The 21,495-nt window shown below is 45.5% G+C and overlaps 1 protein-coding gene across 1 annotated transcript in view; it reads right to left on the minus strand.

Moving 5' to 3' along the window:
- Positions 1-395: 395 nt before the first annotated feature.
- LOC118385691 (GDNF family receptor alpha-2-like) overlaps positions 396-21,495 on the minus strand; it is an 87,627-nt gene continuing 66,527 nt past the window's right edge. Inside the window, exons 6-10 of the mRNA XM_035772900.2 lie at positions 3,926-4,035; positions 3,160-3,300; positions 2,778-2,962; positions 1,937-1,984; positions 396-1,517 (exon numbers count right to left, since the gene is read on the minus strand). Coding sequence (XP_035628793.1) covers positions 1,374-1,517; positions 1,937-1,984; positions 2,778-2,962; positions 3,160-3,300; positions 3,926-4,035 — 628 coding nt within the window. The 3' untranslated portion in view covers positions 396-1,373. The remainder of the gene's footprint in view (positions 1,518-1,936; positions 1,985-2,777; positions 2,963-3,159; positions 3,301-3,925; positions 4,036-21,495) is intronic.

Raw genomic sequence — 21,495 nt, forward strand, 5'->3', positions numbered from 1 at the left:
AATACAGGTAACGAGTGGAGGACAGAGGAGCCTCTTAAAGAAGAAGTTACAGGTCTGTGAGAGCCAGAAATCTTGCTTGTTTGTAGGTGACCAAATACTTATTTTCCACCATAATTTGCAAATAAATTCATAAAAAATCCTACAATGTGATTTTCTGGATTTTTTTCTAATTTTGTCTGTCATAGTTGAAGTGTACCTATGATGAAAAACCTCTCTCATCTTTTTAAGTGGGAGAACTTGCACAATTGGTGGCTGACTAAATACTTTTTTGCCCCACTGTATGTATGTATGTATGTATGTATGTATGTATGTATGTATGTATGTATGTATGTATGTATGTATGTATGTATGTATGTATGTATGTATGTATGTATGTATGTATGTATGTATGTATGTGTGTGTGTGTGTGTGTGTGTGTGTGTGTGTGTGTGTGTGTGTGTGTGTGTGTGTATATATTTGAATGTGTGTTTGCACATGTGTAACACACATGTGTATGTGTGTTAACCCTGTCTACCAGGCAGTGAGGACTATAGGGAGCGAGAGAGAGAGATGCAAGGGTGTGATTTGTGTCTCTGTGTGTGAAGGTGATGTGTATTACTGAGGTAAGAGACAGAGGAACAGTCCCGCCTCTCTGGTCTTTCTGCTCCAATCACAATAGTCAGTACTGTCCGGTCCAATGTCAGTGTAGTCCATTCAATCAAAGTATATAGTCACTGGCTCTAGCACATTAGTCCTCTCCTTGATTGTTGCTCTGTCCCATTCTCCGCACTTGAGGTTTACAGTCTCTTTTAAAATGTGTATGAGCATGAATTTATGGAGGTGCAGTCTCCCATTATTTTAACAAGTGCGTCTGTTGGCAGCACACTTCACAAGCTCATTGTACTCTCTACCAGTTAAGACATCAGAACTGCCAGCTCAGCCAAAGTGTCCATGTACTCAGAAACGCATCAATACAAAGTACGGTAATGTAGAACTCAGTCCTCAATGTTTCGGGTAGGAGAATAGGACAGAATCAGAGGCTCAAGTCTCTCTGGTGATCCATCAAAACATCCTTCAGTCGATTCAGCATCTGTCTCATGTTCTCTCTATTTTTCTCTTTCTCTCTGTGCTGTAGGATCAGTGCCCATCTCTTCTCCCTCCCCTCCTCTCTTATCCTCATCATCTCCTCACTTCTCCTCTCCATTCTCACTTTGCTCCTCTCTTATCCTCTGCTCTCCTCTTCTCTCGGCTCTTCTATTGATGTTGTTGTTATTGTTTTGGTTGACATGGCAGTGGAGGATGGGATGTCACAGAAGTTCCTGTGCGTGGCGTTCTAGCTTCCTGTCTGAACCCGAGGACGGGGTTATAGGTTAGGGGTCAGGTGAGTATGTGTGCTACAGAGCCTGGAGCAGAAGCCCCAGCATGGTCACATACACACTCACACACCCTCTCACACCCAGGGGTCCAGAGGCTGCTGCAGACCTCTGGGCTTTCTCCTCCTCTCCCTCAGAGTCCATTGAACCCTGAGCCAATAATGCCTGAGAGGGAGAGAGAGAGAGAGAAGGGGGGATAAAGAGAGGTCATGTAAAGGTAATTGGAGAGAGAGAAAAAGAGGGAGAAAGAGAATTAGTCATGATGTACTGATGTAAATGTGCTTTGAAAAGAGAGCGAAGATGAGAGAAAGAGCAGCATGACAGGGTTGAGTTATGAGTGAATAGATGGATGGATGAACATAGTGATGAAGATGTCTATAGATGGATGGATGGACAGAGTAGATGGAGATGCAGAGAAGAGTAAAGCATATATGACAGATGGACAGAATGTGGAGGAGGAGAGAGAAATGGACTCGGAGGAGGAGAGATGGAGGGCTGCTGCTTTCAGAAAACCTGTTATGAGTTCTGTCACAGTCAAAGAGACACACACACACACACACCAATGCGCAAACACTCATGCTCACCTCTTCACACTCGAAGTCATTGGAAGGAATGCACTTTTGTCCTCCATCCTGGAAAAAAAATACGCCATCAGCATCGACGTACACACAGCATAAGCAACAACACGCACACATATATATATATTGCAGATGAATCCTCACATTATCAGCTTATGTTATAAATGCAGTTACAGGAGGAGAGAACGAAGTCTGTGATTAACTCCTCACACTGCCAGAGGGACAGTCTCTCTCTCTCCCCCTCTCCCCCCCATCAGCGACTCTATGGCTCTCATTAGCATATCCCTGCCCGTCTCCTGGGTGGGAGAGCCAATCAGATCTTATCTCCTCTCAGAACAGGAAGAGCTCTTTTCATGGCCAGGAAATCAAGAGAATAATAGAGTGCAGAGAACTGAGAGATAAATAACTAGTATAACAAAAACACTCACACAAACACACACACACCTCCCTCCCCCCGACCTCTTGGTGATCAGTCTGAATGTCAGGGGTTCCGTGCAGGAGACAGAAGTCCTGGGATTAGACTGCCAGCTGCAGGCCGTTGACAGTTTAAACATACAGTCCAGTATACACACACACACACACACACACACACACACTCATCCATGTACACATAGCATGAATATTTCCATCCATCTCACAGTTACCCTGATGTGTTCTGTCCGTGTGTGTATTTCCCCTCCAGCCTCCATCCCAGTTACGGAATATTTAGAACGTCAGGACTAGATATTTCCTCAGCCGGTCAAGTGTCAGATGATTAAATCATTTATACATACACTATGAAAGTAGATACGTCACATGAACTAACGTCACTATTGATAACCATTGACATGCACACACAGGCACACACCTTAAGGTTGGCACAGGTTGAGAAAGCACAAGCACTATCCAGAGGCTTGATGTCATTGGCTTGGAGAGAAGGAGCGGGCTTAGAGTTGAGGGGTGGCTGTATGGGAGGAAAGGGCGTGGCCAAAGACTCTGTGACGGGAAGTACACTCCCCTCTGATCCATAGCCAAACGCCTGGATGGAATTCTCTACAGAAACAGGCAGGCGAGAGAGAGAAGAAGAAAGAAGAGAAAGGCTAGATGGAGTGCAGGTATTACAGCTAGGTCACTGTTAGAAAAAGAAACAGAGGGACACAACCACGCACACACACACGCACGCACACACACACACACACACACACACGTACGCACACACACACGTACGCACAAAAGCGCATTCCACTCACTGAGACAGGTGTTGTGTGTGAAGTCTCTGAGGAAGGCGTCACACTCCTGTTCCTGGTTGCCAGTCCCTCTGCAGGAGCACCAGGGAGAGATGGTGCTGTTACTGGGACTGCTGTCCATGTAGTTAGGAGTCACATCAGACCCTGGACAGAGGGAGGGAGTAGACAATATTCTGAACCAAGAGTATGTTTGAAGAACGCTTCTGCTGGGATACCCTACAGCAAACTGCTGTTAAATGGAGAGAGGAAGCCAAACTCTACTGGACTACGGCATATTTGAAATGATGGAATTATGGCAAGGGGTGACATTTCATTTACATAGAAATGTCCTACCATCCACTAAAGCCAACGCGAGCCCCTAATACCATCTGGTAGGCTTGCGACGAGCTAGGCCTCTGGGGATAGGGTTGAGAATGGTCTTCAACCGAGCATCACGTTTTCAATCCCAGTGCTAGGCAATCGTTTAGTAATGTTTTTTTTTCTGTTTTAAACCCCAAACCCTTAACGCTAACCGTAACCACTCGGAATTAAAGCCAAAGAATAACTCCAATGCCTAAATTGAACAAAAATCAAGGTTAGTTTCGGTTTTAATTTCTCACAGTTTTATTAACATACAGAAAATTATGTGGAACACTCCATGATCTTCAGACCGCCCCACACGCCATATTTAAATTGGCAAGCTATGTCATATCTCTGTATCTGCAGTTATGGTAAGGTATGGCGTTTTCTTTGGGGATTGAGTTGCGAGAGAGTGTGTGTATGTACTCACCAATGAGGCCTACATAGGCCATTAGGCAGCCGTGGTAGTTATCATGGGGACAGCTGTTGATGGAGTGACCAGTCATCTGACAGGTGGTATGGAAATCAGCCAGTCTTGACCTACATGCACACACACGGGCAGATGAAAAACATTCCTCGTAATATCGCCATTTCAGCATTTCAACCGAAGGAACTTAAAGACAGTGACACATACACTGAGTGTACAAAACAGTATGGACACCTTCCTAATATTGAGTTGCACACCCCACTTTTGCCCTCAGAACAGCCTCAATTCGTCAGGACGTGGACTCTGCAAGGTGTCGAAAGTGTTCCGCAGGGACGCTGGCCCATGTTGACTCCAATGCTTTCCACAGTTGTGTCAAGTTGGCTGGATGTCCTTTGGGTGGCGGACCATTCTTGATACACATGGGAAACTGTTGAGCATGAAAAATCCAGCAGTGTGTGCATGAAAACCCCAGCAGCTTTGCAGTTGATTGAAGTGGATTTAACAAGTGACATCAATAAGGGATCATAGCTTTCACCTGGTCAGTCTATGTATTGGAAAGAGCAGGCGACGATAATGTTTTGTACATACGTGGCCCATGCAGGAATCAAACCCACAACCCTAATATTACCCGCATCATGCTCTCACCCACGAAGCCATTGGAACCACCCACTATAGTACTTACAGTAAGCATTATGATCATATCGTAAGGCTATTTTATGTGAGATATATATAGTTTTTTGTACTTCGAAAATAAGGTGAATCGGTTGTTTTGAATTACAATGGTTATTGATTATCTACCCAGCAACTACTTTTTAATATAACTACTTTTTGCTGTTGAAGAGTCTCAATCCCAACCTACCATCCATTCTCACAGTCCTCTCCAATTGATTTGAGAGGGGAAATAATCGACTTCGACACAAGCCAATGACAATGGAAGGTTGAGTAAAAACTACATCGCATTCACATGTTACCTCAAGCCAATGTAAGTCGCCTTTCATTGCATTGTGAATGAGGCTATGTAAGGCTATGAGGCGGTGTTAACCAAGGCCAAACAGTAGCTATCTGCTTTGTACTATAGAGTGCCAGACACCTCCGCAGGCATAGGTAGCCAGTGGAAAAAGAAACGCACAGAGATCATTATTTGCTTTACATTTGCAGTCTCTCACGGGGAAGGGAATGTGAGCCGAGCATGAATGTCCTGTTGATATCTTCCAGTTTTGTCTCAATGCCCATTAAAAAAAACACCAAGGACGTTCAAAGTCGCCGATGTGCACTCAAAAGAGAAACTCAAAAGAGAAACTCAAAAGAGAAACAAAAAGGGCCTTTCTCAGTTGTGAATATTTCCCTCGACCTGTCTTCCTCGATTCTAATTAGAGTTATTTTCTATTTTATGTCCTAAATGGCACCTTGTTCCCTATCCTTGTTCCCTATATTGTGCACTACGTTGGACCAGAGCCATATGTACCCTGGTCAAAAGCAGTATACTATTTCTTTCTGCCCTACCATTAACATGAAAAACACATATTTCTATATGACATCAGCTTCCTAGCTTGGTATAGGGTGTCCAATCAAAACCACATATTTTGACCAATGGGTAATTGTGTAGATGATCCTCCAATGGCCAAAACCAATGGCCAAAACGTCATGGCTCTATCATAATTCGTTCAACATTTATTGGCGATTTCCCGTTGTAGGATGGTCAAAATAAGGGTGACTAAATCAATGGAGGCCAGAGAAACAAAAGTGATCATAAATCACTGAAATAGCATTGAGTAACCCAGGCTAGATGCTGTGCGAGAATTTAGGCTACCTGATAGGCTTACCATTGAACTTGTCTTCTCAAATCCGGAGGACATAAACAATATAGAGGTAAGAAAGATATCGATTTTGAAACATGACATGCAGCATTTTCATACACTATGTTTACAATACCAGTCAAAAGTTTGGACACACCTACTCATTCAAGGCTTTTTCTTTATTCTGACTATTTTCTACATTATATAATAATAGTGAAGACATCAACACTATGAAATAACACATATGGAACCATGTAGTAAGCAAAAAAAGAGTTAAACAACCGTCTTGAAGGAGTTCCAACATATGCTGAGCACTTGTTGGCTGCTTTTCATTCACTCTGAGATCCAACTCATCCCAAACCATCTTAATTGGGTTGAGTTCGGGTGACTTGATGCAGCATTCCATCACTCTCCTTGGTCAAATAGCCCTTACACAGCCTGGAGGTGTGTTTTGGGTCATTGTCTTATTCAAAATCAAATGATCGTCCCACTAAACGCAAACCAGATGGAATGGCATATTGCTGCAGAATGCTGCGATAATTAACTTTTAACAAGGCACACTTGTTAATTGAAATGCATTCCATTTGACTACCTCGTGAAGCTCCCGAGTGGTGCAGTGGTCTAAGGTACTGCACCTCAGGGCTAGAGGCGTCACTACAGACCCTGGTTCGATCCCGGGCTGTATCACAACCAGCTGTGATCGGGAGTCCCATAGGACGGTGCACAATTGGCACAGCGTTGTCCGGGTATTGCCAGGATACGCCGTCATTGTAAAATAAGAATTTGTTCTAAACTGACTTGCCTAGTTAAATAAAGGTAAAAAATAAAAAGCTGGTTGAGAGAATGCCAAGAGTCTGCGAAGTTGTCATCAAGGCAGAAGGTGGCTGCTTTGAAGAATCGCAAATATATTTTGATGTGTTTAACACTTTTTTGGTTACTATATGATTCCATATGTCCGTATGTTTGCTGACTACATGATTCCACATTGGCAATTGTCTTCACTGACATTTCCAACCTCTCCCTCTGTAATACCTACACGTTTCAAACAGACCACCATAGCACTGTGCCCAAGAAAGCAAAGGTAACCTGGCTGAATTATTACCGCCCCATAGCATCACGTCAGTAGCCATGAGGTGCTTTGAAAGGCTGGTCATGGCTCACATCACCATCATCACCATCATCCCAGAAACACTAGACCCACTCCAATTCGCACACCGCCCCAACAGATCCACAGATGATGAAAATTACAGGCCTATCTCATCTTTTTAAGTGGGAGAACTTGCACAATTGGTGGCTGACTAAATACTTTTTTGCCCCACTATGTGAGAATGCTGTTCATTGACTACAGCTCAGCATTCAACATCATAGTTCCCACAAAGCTCATCACTAAGCTAAGGACCCTGGGACTAAACACCTCCCTCTGCAACTGGATACTGGACTTCCTGATGGGCTGCCTCCAGGTGGTAAGGGTAGGCAACAACACATCTTCCACACTGATGCTCAACACTATTTATTTTTTATTTTTTATCCCCGGATTCCCACCGCAAACGGAACATTTTTCAGCTGGATCTTCACAACTAGCTATCGAGCAAAACCGCAACCCCTGATGATTACTCCTGGCTAGTGTTTCCACCCACTTAGCTTGAAGCCAGCCCGGCCAGAGCACCTGTGCCGTAGCATACTCCTGCGCTACAATACCCGGGCCCACGACCGGTCTATCGATGTCACCGCATGAAGAGGAATAAACAGACTCACCCCATCGCGAAGTCCCCCAAAGGCTAACTCTCTAGCCCTTGCTATCTCCTTGCTTGCTAATTCGGCCTGCTAACTGCTAGCTTGTTTAGCCCAGGTCCGCTAACTGCTACCTTGCTTACCCCGGCCTGCTAACTGTTAGCTTGTTAGCACAGGCCTGCTAACCGTCTGCATCGCCGCGTCCCAAACACTCACTGGACCTATATGTACTTTCTATCTCTTTCCGATTTTAAAATTTGTTTATACCTTCCGGAAACCTGCCTCACCCAATGTGATACGGAATCGCTATTATTTTAAATTTTTAGAACACACTCAAGAACCGCCAGAAGCTAACCAGCTAACTAGCTACAAGCTATTTAGTCATTGTTAGTTTTTTAACCTGGATAACACTCGCCAGTCCAGCTTCCCCCTGCTCCCTCATACTACTCCTTCTCTGTTCCGCGGGTGATGTGGAGGTAAACCCAGGCCCTGCATGTCCCCAGGCACCCTCATTTGTTGACTTCTGTGATCGAAAAAGCCTTGGTTTCATGCATGTCAACATCAGAAGCCTCCTACCTAAGTTTTTTTTACTCACTGCCTTAGCACACTCTGCTAACCCTGATGTCCTTGCCGTGTCTGAATCCTGGCTCAGGAAGGCCACCAAAAATTCAGAGATTTCCATACCCAACTATAACATCTTCCGTCAAGATAGAACTGCCAAAGGGGGAGGAGTTGCAGTCTACTGCAGAGATAGCCTGCAAAGTAATGTCATACTTTCCAGGTCCATACCCAAACAGTTCGAACTACTAATTTTTAAAATGACTCTCTCCAGAAATAAGTCTCTCACTGTTGCTGCCTGCTACCGACCCCCCTCAGCTCCCAGCTGTGCCCTGGACACCATTTGTGAATTGATTGCCCCCCATCTAGCTTCAGAGTTTGTTCTGTTAGGTGACCTAAACTGGGATATGCTTAACACCCCGGCAGTCCTACAATCTAAGCTAGATGCCCTCAATCTCACACAAATCATCAAGGAACCCACCAGGTACAACCCTAACTCTGTAAGCAAGGGCACCCTCATAGACGTCATCCTGACCAACTGGCCCTTCAAATACACCTCCGCTGTCTTCAACCAGGATCTCAGCGATCACTGCCTCATTGCCTGTATCCGCTACGGAGCCGCAGTCAAACGACCACCCCTCATCACTGTCAAACGCTCCCTAAAACACTTCTGTGAGCAGGCCTTTCTAATCGACCTGGCCCGGGTATCCTGGAAGGACATTGACCTCATCCCGTCAGTTGAGAATGCCTGGTCATTCTTTAAAAGTAACTTCCTCACCATTTTAGATAAGCATGCCCCGTTCAAAAAATGCAGAACTAAGAACAGATACAGCCCTTGCTTCACTCCAGACCTGACTGCCCTCGACCAGCACAAAAACATCCTGTGGCGGACTGCAATAGCATCGAATAGTCCCCGCGATATGCAACCGTTCAGGGAAGTCAGGAACCAATACACGCAGTCAGTCAGGAAAGCTAAGGCCAGCTTCTTCAGGCACAAGTTTGCATCCTGTAGCTCCAACTCCAAAAAGTTCTGGGACACAGTGAAGTCCATGGAGAACAAGAGCACCTCCTCCCAGCTGCCCACTGCACTGAGGCTAGGTAACACGGTCACCACCGATAAATCCATGATTATCGAAAACTTCAACAAGCATTTCTCAACGGCTGGCCATGCCTTCCGCCTGGCTACTCCAACCTCGGCCAACAGCTCCGCCCCCACCGCAGCTCCTCGCCCAAGCCTCTCCAGGTTCTCCTTTACCCAAATCCAGATAGCAGATGTTCTGAAAGAGCTGCAAAACCTGGACCCGTATAAATCAGCTGGGCTTGACAATCTGGACCCTCTATTTCTGAAACTATTCGCCGGCATTGTCGCAACCCCTATTACCAGCCTGTTCAACCTCTCTTTCATATCGTCTGAGATCCCCAAGGATTGGAAAGCTGCCGCAGTCATCCCCCTCTTCAAAGGGGGAGGCACCCTGGACCTAAACTGTTACAGACCTATATCCATCCTGCCCTGCCTATCTAAGGTCTTCGAAAGCCAACTCAACAAACAGGTCACTGACCATCTCGAATCCCACCGTACCTTCTCCGCTGTGCAATCTGGTTTCCGAGCCGGTCACGGGTGCACCTCAGCCACACTCAAGGTACTAATAAATATCATATCCGCCATCGATAAAAGACAGTACTGTGCAGCCGTCTTCATCGACCTTGCCAAGGCTTTCGACTCTGTCAATCACCATATTCTTATCGGCAGACTCAGTAGCCTCGGTTTTTCGGATGACTGCATTGCCTGGTTCAGCAATTACTTTTCAGACAGAGTTCAGTGTGTCAAATCGGAGGGCATGCTGTCCGGTCCTCTGGCAGTCTCTATGGGGGTGCCACAGGGTTCAATTCTCGGGCCGACTCTTTTCTCTGTATATATCAATGATGTTGCTCTTGCTGCGGGCGATTCCCAGATCCACCTCTACGCAGACGACACCATTCTATATACTTTCGGCCCGTCCTTGGACACTGTGCTATCTAACCTCCAAACGCGCTTCAATGCCATACAACACTCCTTCCGTGGCCTCCAACTGCTCTTAAACGCTAGTAAAACCAAATGCATGCTTTTCAACCGATCGCTGCCTGCACCCGCATGCCCGACTAGCGTCACCACCCTGGATGGTTCCGACCTTGAATATGTGGACATCTATAAGTACCTAGGTGTCTGGCTAGACTGCAAACTCTCCTTCCAGACTCATATCAAACATCTCCAATCGAAAATCAAATCAAGAGTCGGCTTTCTATTCCGCAACAAAGCCTCCTTCACTCACGCCGCCAAGCTTACCCTGGTAAAACTGACTATCCTACCGATCCTCGACTTCGGCGATGTCATCTACAAAATTGCTTCCAACACTCTACTCAGCAAACTGGATGCAGTTTATCACAGTGCCATCTGTTTTGTCACTAAAGCACCTTATACCACCCACCACTGCGACTTGTATGCTCTAGTCGGCTGGCCCTCGCTACATATTCGTCGCCAGACCCACTGGCTCCAGGTCATCTACAAGTCCATGCTAGGTAAAGCTCCGCCTTATCTCAGTTCACTGGTCACGATGGCAACACCCATCCGTAGCACGCGCTCCAGCAGGTGTATCTCACTGATCATCCCTAAAGCCAACACCTCATTCGGCCGCCTTTCGTTCCAGTACTCTGCTGCCTGTGACTGGAACGAATTGCAAAAATCGCTGAAGTTGGAGACTTTTATCTCCCTCACCAACTTCAAACATCAGCTATCTGAGCAGCTAACCGATCGCTGCAGCTGTACATAGTCTATTGGTAAATAGCCCACCCATTTTCACCTACCTCATCCCCATACTGTTTTTATTTATTTACTTTTCTGCTCTTTTGCACACCAATATCTCTACCTGTACATGACCATCTGATCATTTATCACTCCAGTGTTAATCTGCAAAATTGTAATCATTCGCCTACCTCCTCATGCTTTTTGCACACATTGTATATAGATTCCCCTTTTTTTCTACTGTGTTATTGACTTGTTAATTGTTTACTCCATGTGTAACTCTGTGTTGTCTGTTCACACTGCTATGCTTTATCTTGGCCAGGTCACAGTTGCAAATGAGAACTTGTTCTCAACTAGCCTACCTGGTTAAATAAAGGTGAAATAAAAAAAAATAAAAACATTTTAAAAATCATTTTCCCCAGATTGCTCAGTTTGGACGGGCGTCCAGCTCTAGGTAGAGTCAGTGGTGGTTCCAAACTTCTTTCATTTAAGAATGATGGAGGCCACTGTGTTCTTGGGGACCTTCAATGAGCAGACATTTCTTGGTACCCTTCCCCAGATCTTTGCCTCGACACAAAGCTCTACGGTCAAATTCCTTTGACTTTGACCTCATGGTTTGGTTTGTGCTCTGACATGCACTGTCAACTGGGGGACCTTATAGAGACAGGGATCCTTTCCAAATCATGTCCAATCTTGATTGGACCACAGGTGGACTCCAATGAAGTTGTAGAAACATCTTGTCACGGATCCCCCCGGTACTGCTGATCATTCCGTTCACCAGCTCCGGAGGTCTAAGTCACGAGCCTTCTAGGCGTCACTGAACTGGATGCATTACCATCAACCCCGGACTATCTTCTCTCATTATGCACACTTGGTTCCCATTCCCCCTAATTAGTATGTGTATCTATGTGCCCTCTGTTCCGCATTGTCCTTGTCGATTATTGTCCCATGTCCATCGGTATTGTGAGTACCTGTGCTCTGTTGTATCGGCTTTCGTGCTACGTGTTGTTGTGCACTTGTTGTTATGGGTCTCGTCCCATTTTTACACCTCACTCTTTTGTTTGGGTTATATCCCTGTGTTATACAGTGGGGCAAAAAAAGTATTTAGTCAGCCACCAATTGTGCAAGTTCTCCCACTTAAAAAGATGAGAGAGGCCTGTCATTTTCATCATAGGTACACTTCAACTATGACAGACAAAATGAGAAAAGAAATCCAGAAAATCGCATTGTAGAATTTTTTATGAATTTATTTGCAAATTATGGTGGAAAATAATTATTTGGTCACCTACAAACAAGCACGATTTCTGGCTCTCACAGAACAGTAACTTCTTCTTTAAGAGACTCCTCTGTCCTCCACTCGTTGCCTATATTAACGGCACCTGTTTGAACTTGTTATCAGTATAAAAGACACCTGTCCACAACCTCAAACAGTCACACTCCAAACTTCACTATGGCCAAGACCAAAGAGTGTCAAAGGACACCAGAAACAAAATTGTAGACCTGTACCAGGCTGGGAAGACTGAATCTGCAATAGGTAAGCAGCTTGGTTTGAAGAAATCAACTGTGGAAGCAATTATTAAGAAATGGAAGACATACAAGACCACTGATAATCTCCCTCGATCTGGGGCTCTATGCAAGATCTCACCCCGTGGGGTCAAAATTATCACAAGAACGGTAAGCAAAATCCCAGAACCACACGGGGGGACCTAGTGAATGACCTGCAGAGAGCTGGGACCAAAGTAACAAAGCCTACCATCAGTAACACACTACGCCGCCAGGGACTCAAATCCTGCAGTGCCAGACGTGTCCCCCTGCTTAATCTTAAGCGCACCCGACACGCAGGCGTCCCATCTAGCCATCTGGAAATGCAAATGCAAATGCGCTACGCTAAATGCTAATAGCACTCGTTAAAACTCAAACGTTCATTAAAAAACACCATGCAGGGTACTGAATTAAAGCTACACTCGTTGTGAATCCAGCCAACAAGTCAGATTTTTAAAATGCTTTTCGGCGAAAGCATGAGAAGCTATTATCTGATAGCATGCAACACCCCGAAATACCTGAAGGGGACGGGACGTAAAAAAAATAATTAGCATAGCCGGCGCTACACAAAATGCAGAAATAAAATATTAAACATTCATTACCTTCGACGAGCTTATTTGTTGGCACTCCTAGATGTCCCATAAACATCACTATTGGGTCTTTTTTTTCGATTAAATCGGTCCATATATACCCTAAATATCGATCTATGAAAAGTGTGTGATCCAGAAAAAAACAGCGTTTTAAAACGCAACGTCATTTTTAAAAATTAAACAAATCGACGATAAACTTTTTACTCGTTTGACCAAGAAACAAAGCCCAGGCAATTGACAAGACTGGCGACATCGTGTGGAAGCTGTAGGACTTGCAATCTCAGCCACATGTAATTTGGTTTCCCATAGACAATACATGCAAGTGGCGCATGGATATTTTTCCCAGCTTTCGGTGATCAGTTTTTCTTGCGCTTTTCGATGAAACACACGCTCTGTTATAGTCACAGCCGTGATTTAACCAGTTTTAGAAATGTCAGAGTGTTTTCTATCCACACATACTAATCATACGCATATACTATATTCCTGGCATGAGTAGCAGGACGCTGAAATGTTTGTTAGAGAGCATTTTGATGATCCAGAATTAGATTGCAAGAATGGCATATGGTCAGATGAAACCAAAATCACTTTTTGGTAAAAACTCAACTCGTCGTGTTTGGAGGACAAAGAATGCTGAGTTGCATCCAAAGAACACCATACCTACTGTGAAAGATGGGGGTGGAAACATCATGCTTTGGGGCTGTTTTTCTGCAAAGGGAACAGGGCGACTGATCCGTGTAAAGGAAAGAATGAATGGGGCCATGTATCGTGAGATTTTGAGTGAAAACCTCCTTCCATCAGCAAGGGCATTGAAGATGAAACGTGGCTGGGTCTTTCAGCAAGACAATGATCCCAAACGCACACCCCGGGCAACGAAGGAGTGGCTTCGTAAGAAGCATTTAGTGGTGTGGGGGCTGTGCTTTGGCAAAGTGGGTGGGGTTATATCCTTCCTGTTTGGCCCTGTCCGGGGGTGTCCTCGGATGGGGCCACAGTGTCTCCTGTCCCCTCCTGTCTCAGCCTCCAGTATTTATGCTGCAGTAGTTTGTGTCGGGGGGCTAGGGTCAGTTTGTTATATCTGGAGTACCCCTCCTGTCCTAATTCGGTGTCCTGTGTGAATCTAAGTGTGCGTTCTCTAATTCTCTCCTTCTTTCTTTTCTCTCTCGGAGGACCTGAGCCCTAGGACCATGCCCCAGGACTACCTGACATGATGACTCCTTGCTGTCCCCATTCCACCTGGCCATGCTGCTGCTCCAGTTTCAACTGTTCTGCCTTACTATTATTCGACCATGCTGGTCATATATGAACATTTGAACATCTTGGCCATGTTCTGTTATAATCTCCACCCGGCACAGCCAGAAGAGGACTGGCCACCCCACATAGCCTGGTTCCTCTCTAGGTTTCTTCCTAGGTTTTGGCCTTTCTAGGGAGTTTTTCCTAGCCACCGTGCTTCTACACCTGCATTGCTTGCTGTTTGGGGTTTTAGGCTGGGTTTCTGTACAGCACTTTGAGATATCAGCTGATGTACGAAGGGCTATATAAATACATTTGATTTGATTTGATTTGATTTGATTTGCATTTCAAGGTCCTGGAGTGGCCTAGCCAATCTCCAGATCTCAACCCCATAGAAAATCTTTGGAGGGAGTTGAAAGTCCGTGTTGCCCAGCAACAGCCCCAAAACATCACCGCTCTAGAGGAGATCTGCATGGAGGAATGGGCCAAAAAATACCAGCAACAGTGTGTGAAAACCTTGTGAAGACAGAAAACGTTTGACCTCTGTCATTTCCAACAAAGGGTATATAACAAAGTATTGAGATAAGTATTTGGTCAATAATAAAAGTTTATCTTCCACCATAATTTGCAAATAAATTCATTAAAAATCCTACAATGTGATTTTCTGGTGTGACAGTACCCCCTGCGGCCTCCCGGCCTCAAACCTAAACCTATATGGGAGGGTCTGGGTGGGCATCTAACCTCGGTGGCGGACGCCGCCCCTTCTTTACAGTCCGCTCTTGTAGCACTGCTCGTGGATTCGCCGGAGGCTCTCGGATCGTCATGGGACCCTCGCTGCTGGATCATTTAGGCCCTGGGCTGGGGACCCTTTGATCATCAACATCTGGAGGTTCCGGACATGCTTCTGTTGGGGATATTCCCCCGGACTGGGGACCGTCGCTGGAGACCCCGGACTGGGGCGCTGGAGACCCCGGGCTGGGGACTCCTCGGGACCGTCGCTGGAGACCCCGGGCTGGGGACCGTCGCTGGAGACCCCCTGGGGAGGACTCCGGACTGTGGCCCTCGCTGGAGACCCCGGACTGTGGCCCGTGTTGGAGACCCCGGACTGCGTTGGAGGTTCCGGAGTTTCAACTGTTCGTTGCCTTGGCCCGTCGTTGGAGGTTCCGGTCTTTGAACCAGCTCTGGACTGGGCATTGTCGCCAGATGCTCTGGACTGGGTACTGTCGCCGGACGCTCTGGACTGGGTATTCTGGACTGGGTACTGTCGCCGGACGCTCTGGACTGCCGAGGACTGGGCACAGGCCTGGTGCGTGGTGCCGGCATTGTTGGTACCGGGCTGGGGACACGCACCTCTGCGGGGAGGAGGAACACGTACTGGACTGCCGAGGCGCACTGTAGGCCTGGTGCGTGGTGCCGGCACTGATGGTACCGGGCTGGTGACACGCACCTCAGGGCGAGTGCGGGGAGGAGGCACAGGACGTACTGGACTGTGGAGGCGCACTGGAGGTCTGGAGTGTAGAGCTGACACCCAGTCCTGGCTGGATGTTTATTCTCGCCCTGCAAATGCAGGGCGCCACAGGACGCTGGCACAGGATGCACTGGGCCGTGCAGACTCACCGGAGACACAGTACACAGAGCCGGGTTTCCTTGTTACACTGGAGACCAGGAGCCTGAGCCGGCACCCTCCTTCCTGGCTGGATGCCCATTTAGCCCAGCCAAAGGAGCTGGAATAGAGCACCGGGCTAGAATAGCCTGAGCCACCGTGCATTCCCCCGCATAACACGGTGCCTGACCAGTAACACGCTCCCCACAGTAAGCACCAGGAGTTGGCTCAGGTTCCTCGTGTGCCCCCTTCTCAAAAAATATTGGGGCTGCATCTCGGGCTTCCGTTGAATCCATTTTAGAATAATGCTTGGGGTCATACCGAATGCACTTATATATGTCTCACACTGTATAATGATATGAGACAGGCGAGTAATACGTAATAGGGTTTTTATTTCTCCACCCAAACTAAAGTGCGTCATGAAAACGACGGTGCTGATACAGTGGGGATAAGTATTTGATACAAGCATGTAGAGGTCTGTAATTTATCATAGGTACACTTCAGCTGTGAGAGACGGAATCTAAATCCAGAATATCACATTGTATGATTTTTAAGTAATTAATTAGCATTGCATGACATAATTATTTGATACATCAGAAAAGCGGCACTTAATATTTGATACAGAAACCTTTCTTTGCAATTACAGAGATCACGTTTCCTGTAGTTCTTGACCAGGTTTGCACACACTGCAGCAGGGATTTTGGCCCATCCTCCATACAGACCTTCTCCGGATCCTTCAATTTCGGGGCTGTCGCCCGGATAGAAAGATTTTCTATTAGGTTCAGGTTTGGAGGCCACTCCAGGACTTTGAGATGCTTCTTGAGCCAAGTGCCCTGGCTGTGTGTTTCGGGTCGTTGTCATTGACCCAGCCAGCAACTGAGGGAAGGAGGTTGCTGGCCATGATCTCACGATACATGGCCCCATCCATCCTCCCCTCACCGTCCTGTCCCCTTTGCAGAAAAGCATCCCCAAAGAATGATGTTTCCACCTCCATACTTCACGGTTGGGATGGTGTTCTTGGGGTTGTACTCATCCTTCTTCTTCCTCCAAACACGGCGAGTGGAGTTTAGACCAAAAAGCTCAATTTTTGTCTCATCAGACCACATGACCTTCTCCCATTCTTCCTCTGGATCATCCAGATGGTCATTGGCAAACTTCAGACGGGCCTGGACATGCGCTGGCTTGAGCAGGGGGTGCGTGCGCTGCATGATTTTAATCCAACGGCGTAGTGTGAAGATTTTCTTTGAGACAGTGGTCCCAGCTCTCTTCAGGTCATTGACCAGGTCCTGCCGTGTAGTTCTCTGATCCCTCACCTTTCATGATCATTGATGCCCCAAAGGAGTATATCCCAGACAGGGTGAACCGTCATCTTGACGTCTTCCATTTTCTAATAATTGCGCCAACAGTTGTTGCCTTCTCACCAAGCTGCTTGCCTATTGTCCAGCCCATAATACAAAGTTTATCTGGTCTCCAGTCTGTTTGATTAGTTTGGACAGGTGTCTTTTATACAGGTAATGAGTTCAAACAGGTGCGGTTAATACAGGTTTTTTTTTTTATTTTTTTTATTTCACCTTTATTTAACCAGGCAGGATAGTTGAGAACACCTTTATTTAACCTGGCAGGCTAGTTGAGAACACCTTTATTTAACCTGAGAACAAGTTCTCATTTATCACTGCGACCTGGCCAAGATAAAGCATAGCAGTGTGAACAGACAACAACACAGAGTTAACATGGAGTAAAAATTAACAAGTCAATAACACAGTAGAAAAAAAGAAGAAAAAAAAGAGTCTATATACATTGTGTGCAAAAGGCATGAGGAGGTAGGCGAATAATGCAATTTTGCAGATTAACACTGGAGTGATAAATGATCAGATGGTCATGTACAGGTAGAGATATTGTGTGCAAAAGAGCAGAAAAGTAAATAAATATAAACAGTATGGGGAAGAGGTAGGTAAAACTGGGTGGGCTATTTACCGATAGACAGCTGCAGCGATCGGTTAGCTGTCAGATCGCAGATGTTTGAATGAGGGAGATGTCTCCAACTTCAGCTAATTTTTATTCGTTCCAGTCACCAGCAGAGAACTAACAAATGAGGTGTTGGCTTTAGGGATGATCAGTGAGATACACCTGCTGCGTGCTACGGGTGGGTGTTCTGACCAGTGAACACAGAGCTTTACCTAGCATAGACTTGTAGATGACCTGGAGCCAGTGGGTCTGGGACGAATATGTAGCGAGGGCCAGCCGACTAGAGCATACAGGTCGCAGTGGTGGGTGGTATAAGGTGCTTTAGTAACAAAATGGATGGCACTGTGATAAACTGCATCCAGTTTGCTGAGTAGAGTGTTGCTATTTTGTAGATGACATCGCCGAAGTCGAGGATACCGGTAGGATAGTCAGTTTTACTAGGGTAAGTTTGGCGGCGTGAGTGAAGGAGGCTTTGTTGCGGAATAGAAAGCCGACTCTATATTTGATTTTAGATTGGATAAATATGAGTCTGGAAGGAGAGTTTACAGTCTAGCCAGACACCTAGGTACTTATAGATGTCCACATATTCAAGGTCGGAACCATCCAGGGTGGTGATGCTAGTCGGGTGTGCGGGTGCAGGCAGAGAACGGTTGAAAAGCATGCATTTGAAGGAGTGTTGTATGGCATTGAAGCTCGTTTGGAGGTTAGATAGCACAGTGTCTAAGGACGGGCCGGAAGTATACAGAATGGTGTCATCTGCGTAGAGGTGGATCAGGGAATCGCCCAGAGCAAGAGTAGTAATGAGTGGAGAACAGGAGGGCTTCTTAAAGAAAAACTAACAGGTCTGTGAGAGCCGGAATTCTTACTGGTTGGTAGGTGATCAAATACTTATGTCATGCAATAAAATGCAAATTAATTACTTAAAAATCATACAATGTGATTTTCTGGATTTTGTTTTAGATTCCGTCTCTCACAGTTGAGGTGTACCTATGACAAAAATGACAGACCTCTACATGCTTTGTTGGAAAACCTGCAAAATCGGCAATGTATCAAATACTTGTTCTTCCCACTGTATATCTATATAGTCTTCAACAATTTTCCATCCTACAAATGTGGAATAAGCAAAGGCTTTGATTTCTGGTCAAATGGGATCTTAGAAAATACCTAGCAGAAAAAGTCTTAAAAGGTTTTAGAAATACATAAAAAACAATAGTCTGGAAGTAAAGACGACCGCCAAATAGTATCAACATGTGTATTTCGTTTTGCAGAAATGATTGGCCTTCTGTAAATGTAAGAAAAATATTGCCTAGTGTTGTCATTCTGTTACCAAAAACCCACATATCTTGAAGATATTTTCAAATGTCCCTCCCTTATTAGGAGGGAGGATAATGAACATTCACAGAAGTAACTAGTAAAGTTAGACCTACCAATAAGTTGTAGTGTTTTCATTAATAACAATTTGGTTGATTGTTTATTAATAAGCGATTAAAACATGTACCAAATGTTTACCAAATTGCATGTGTGTGTATGACTGACAGGTCTGAATACTGTGCTGTTGACGTTCTCATAGAGGTCAGTCATTCCATGGGAGTGTGTGCTTATGCCTGTGTGTGTGTTTTGGTGTCTATGTCGGCATGAGTTTAGGTGTCTTAGGATGGATGAGCAACGCTTCACAGGAACCTTTGAAGTTGACACTCACACTGACTTCTGTGCCCTTTGTTTGGGGGAGCTGTGATGGTGGATGTGGTGTCTGACTCATTGACAAAGATCAAAGGGCGGAGTGTGTCCATGCTTGTGTACATTTGTGCGTGTATTTTTATGTGTGAGTGTGTAAATTCATATTCGATAAGCGAACTGTTGTTGAAAGACGAGACAGACTCACTGTCTGACAGCTAGCTGCTATGCTGTATTCTAGTATCCAAGCTAACAGCCTAGGCTAGCCAAAGTAGTGCACATGCATATCAAATAAGGACATAGATTCTCTCTCTCTCTCTCTCTCTCTCTCTCTCTCTCTCTCTCTCTCTCTCTCTCTCTCTCTCTCTCTCTCTCTCTCTCTCTCTCTCTCTCTCTCTCTCTCTCCCTCTCTCTCTCTCTCTGACCCTGACTTGTCAGTTACAGTGAAGCAGATTCACAGTTATCCCGTGGGAAACACCTTATTATAATATGTACATTAGCAGAAGGAAAACACACACAAACCAAACACAGTGAAATTATAATAATATGGAAATGTATAACTGACACTGCTGACCTTAAATATAATTGGTCAGAAATAACCTACACTCCCATTTTAACAACACCTACTGTATATTTATGAGAGGAGAGGAGACAGGCCCAGATATATGGGGCAGGTGCTTCCCATCCAGTTTATTTTATTTTGTGGGGGGCATCTATCTATCAGAGTCAGCGCTAACAAATGTTGGCATCAGCTAGAGTGTTGTCTGGGAAAAACACGGGGGTGTGCAGAAAATATTGCATGCTAAATTTAATCGCATTTGGTTGTGGTGTGTGTCAGTCATTTTGAAATCAAGTGACAACATCACAGAGATGCTTGAATCTCCTTGCACGTATTGCACAGATGTGAGACTCAAGGCCACAGGCTTATTGAAAACAGTGACAGAGCAGAGGTTTAAGTTCATTGCTAACAATAATTCACAATATCCGGGGGCTCCTCGACCCTCCTAATAAGTTACTGCAGTCTGAAGCAACTGATCTCCACACCGGTGTCAAACTTGTCCACAGTACTTATGGGTGCGTTGATAAACTGCGATATGATGCTGAATTCTAAAAGATTTCGGGTGAATGCCAGGAGGTCATGAGCACACCAGCTCCAAGCAAACTATGGAGACTCATCAGTAAAACTCTGCAAGAGTACTGAAAGCATAGTGGGTCAGCATGGTGATGGATATGAGAAGTGATCAACTGTTTTCAGCATTTTGGATGCCGTGCTGGGGGAAATGTCATCACGATTTAGCAAACCAAATAGTCGACTGGTGGAGCCTGTGTGCCATGGATCCTGAGCCCAAACATTTTGATGTGTACAAGGTCAAGCCTTTGTTGGATCTAACCAAAACTGAACTATTGGAAGCTGAGTTTAATGTGGCTTGCGAAGAGAAATCGCAACCACACCCAGCTACAACAAGGAACCCCACTCAGTGTTCTTCAAAATGACAGCGGGCCTTTGTCAGCAATGCCGACTGTGCTGTTGGCACTGAAACTTGCATTAACATTTGGGGCACCTTCAGCACTGTGCAAAACTTCCTTCTCCACCCTGAAGTACATCTTTCCTTGCACGGTTCAACACAGCATAGAGGAGGCTGCAACTCTTCTAAATGGTAAAAGCTAAAACCGTTTGTTTTCCCTCATGTAAGCTTACTGGTTGTTGGTCCATTGTTTAAAATGTAATATATAGTTTAGGCGTTTGCTTTTTACTTTAATGCCAATTTTAGATTTAATTGAGTCTTAATGTAATTTCTTGCTTTTGCGGGTCTAATTGCTATTGTTAGATAGACAGATTTGCGTTATTTGCTGAGAAAATGGCTAATGTAGCCTATTGGTTGTGCTCGGAGGTGACCCCTGGCCTGGTGCTCCTCTTGGTTGGTGCATCTAACGTTATCCTTTCATCACACTGACTGGTGGTAGCCTTCTGTCCATTGTCCTGGGGTGGCAGGTAGCCTGGCGGTTAGAGAGGCGAGCCAGCAACCAGTTCATATCCCGGTTCCGACAGGAGAAATCTGTCTGCAAGTGAACAGCTCCTGGGCTCCCAGTGTGTGACAGCTCCCCGT

Source organism: Oncorhynchus keta, chromosome 6, assembly GCF_023373465.1.
Source record: "Oncorhynchus keta strain PuntledgeMale-10-30-2019 chromosome 6, Oket_V2, whole genome shotgun sequence".
NCBI classification, from domain to species: domain Eukaryota; kingdom Metazoa; phylum Chordata; class Actinopteri; order Salmoniformes; family Salmonidae; genus Oncorhynchus; species Oncorhynchus keta.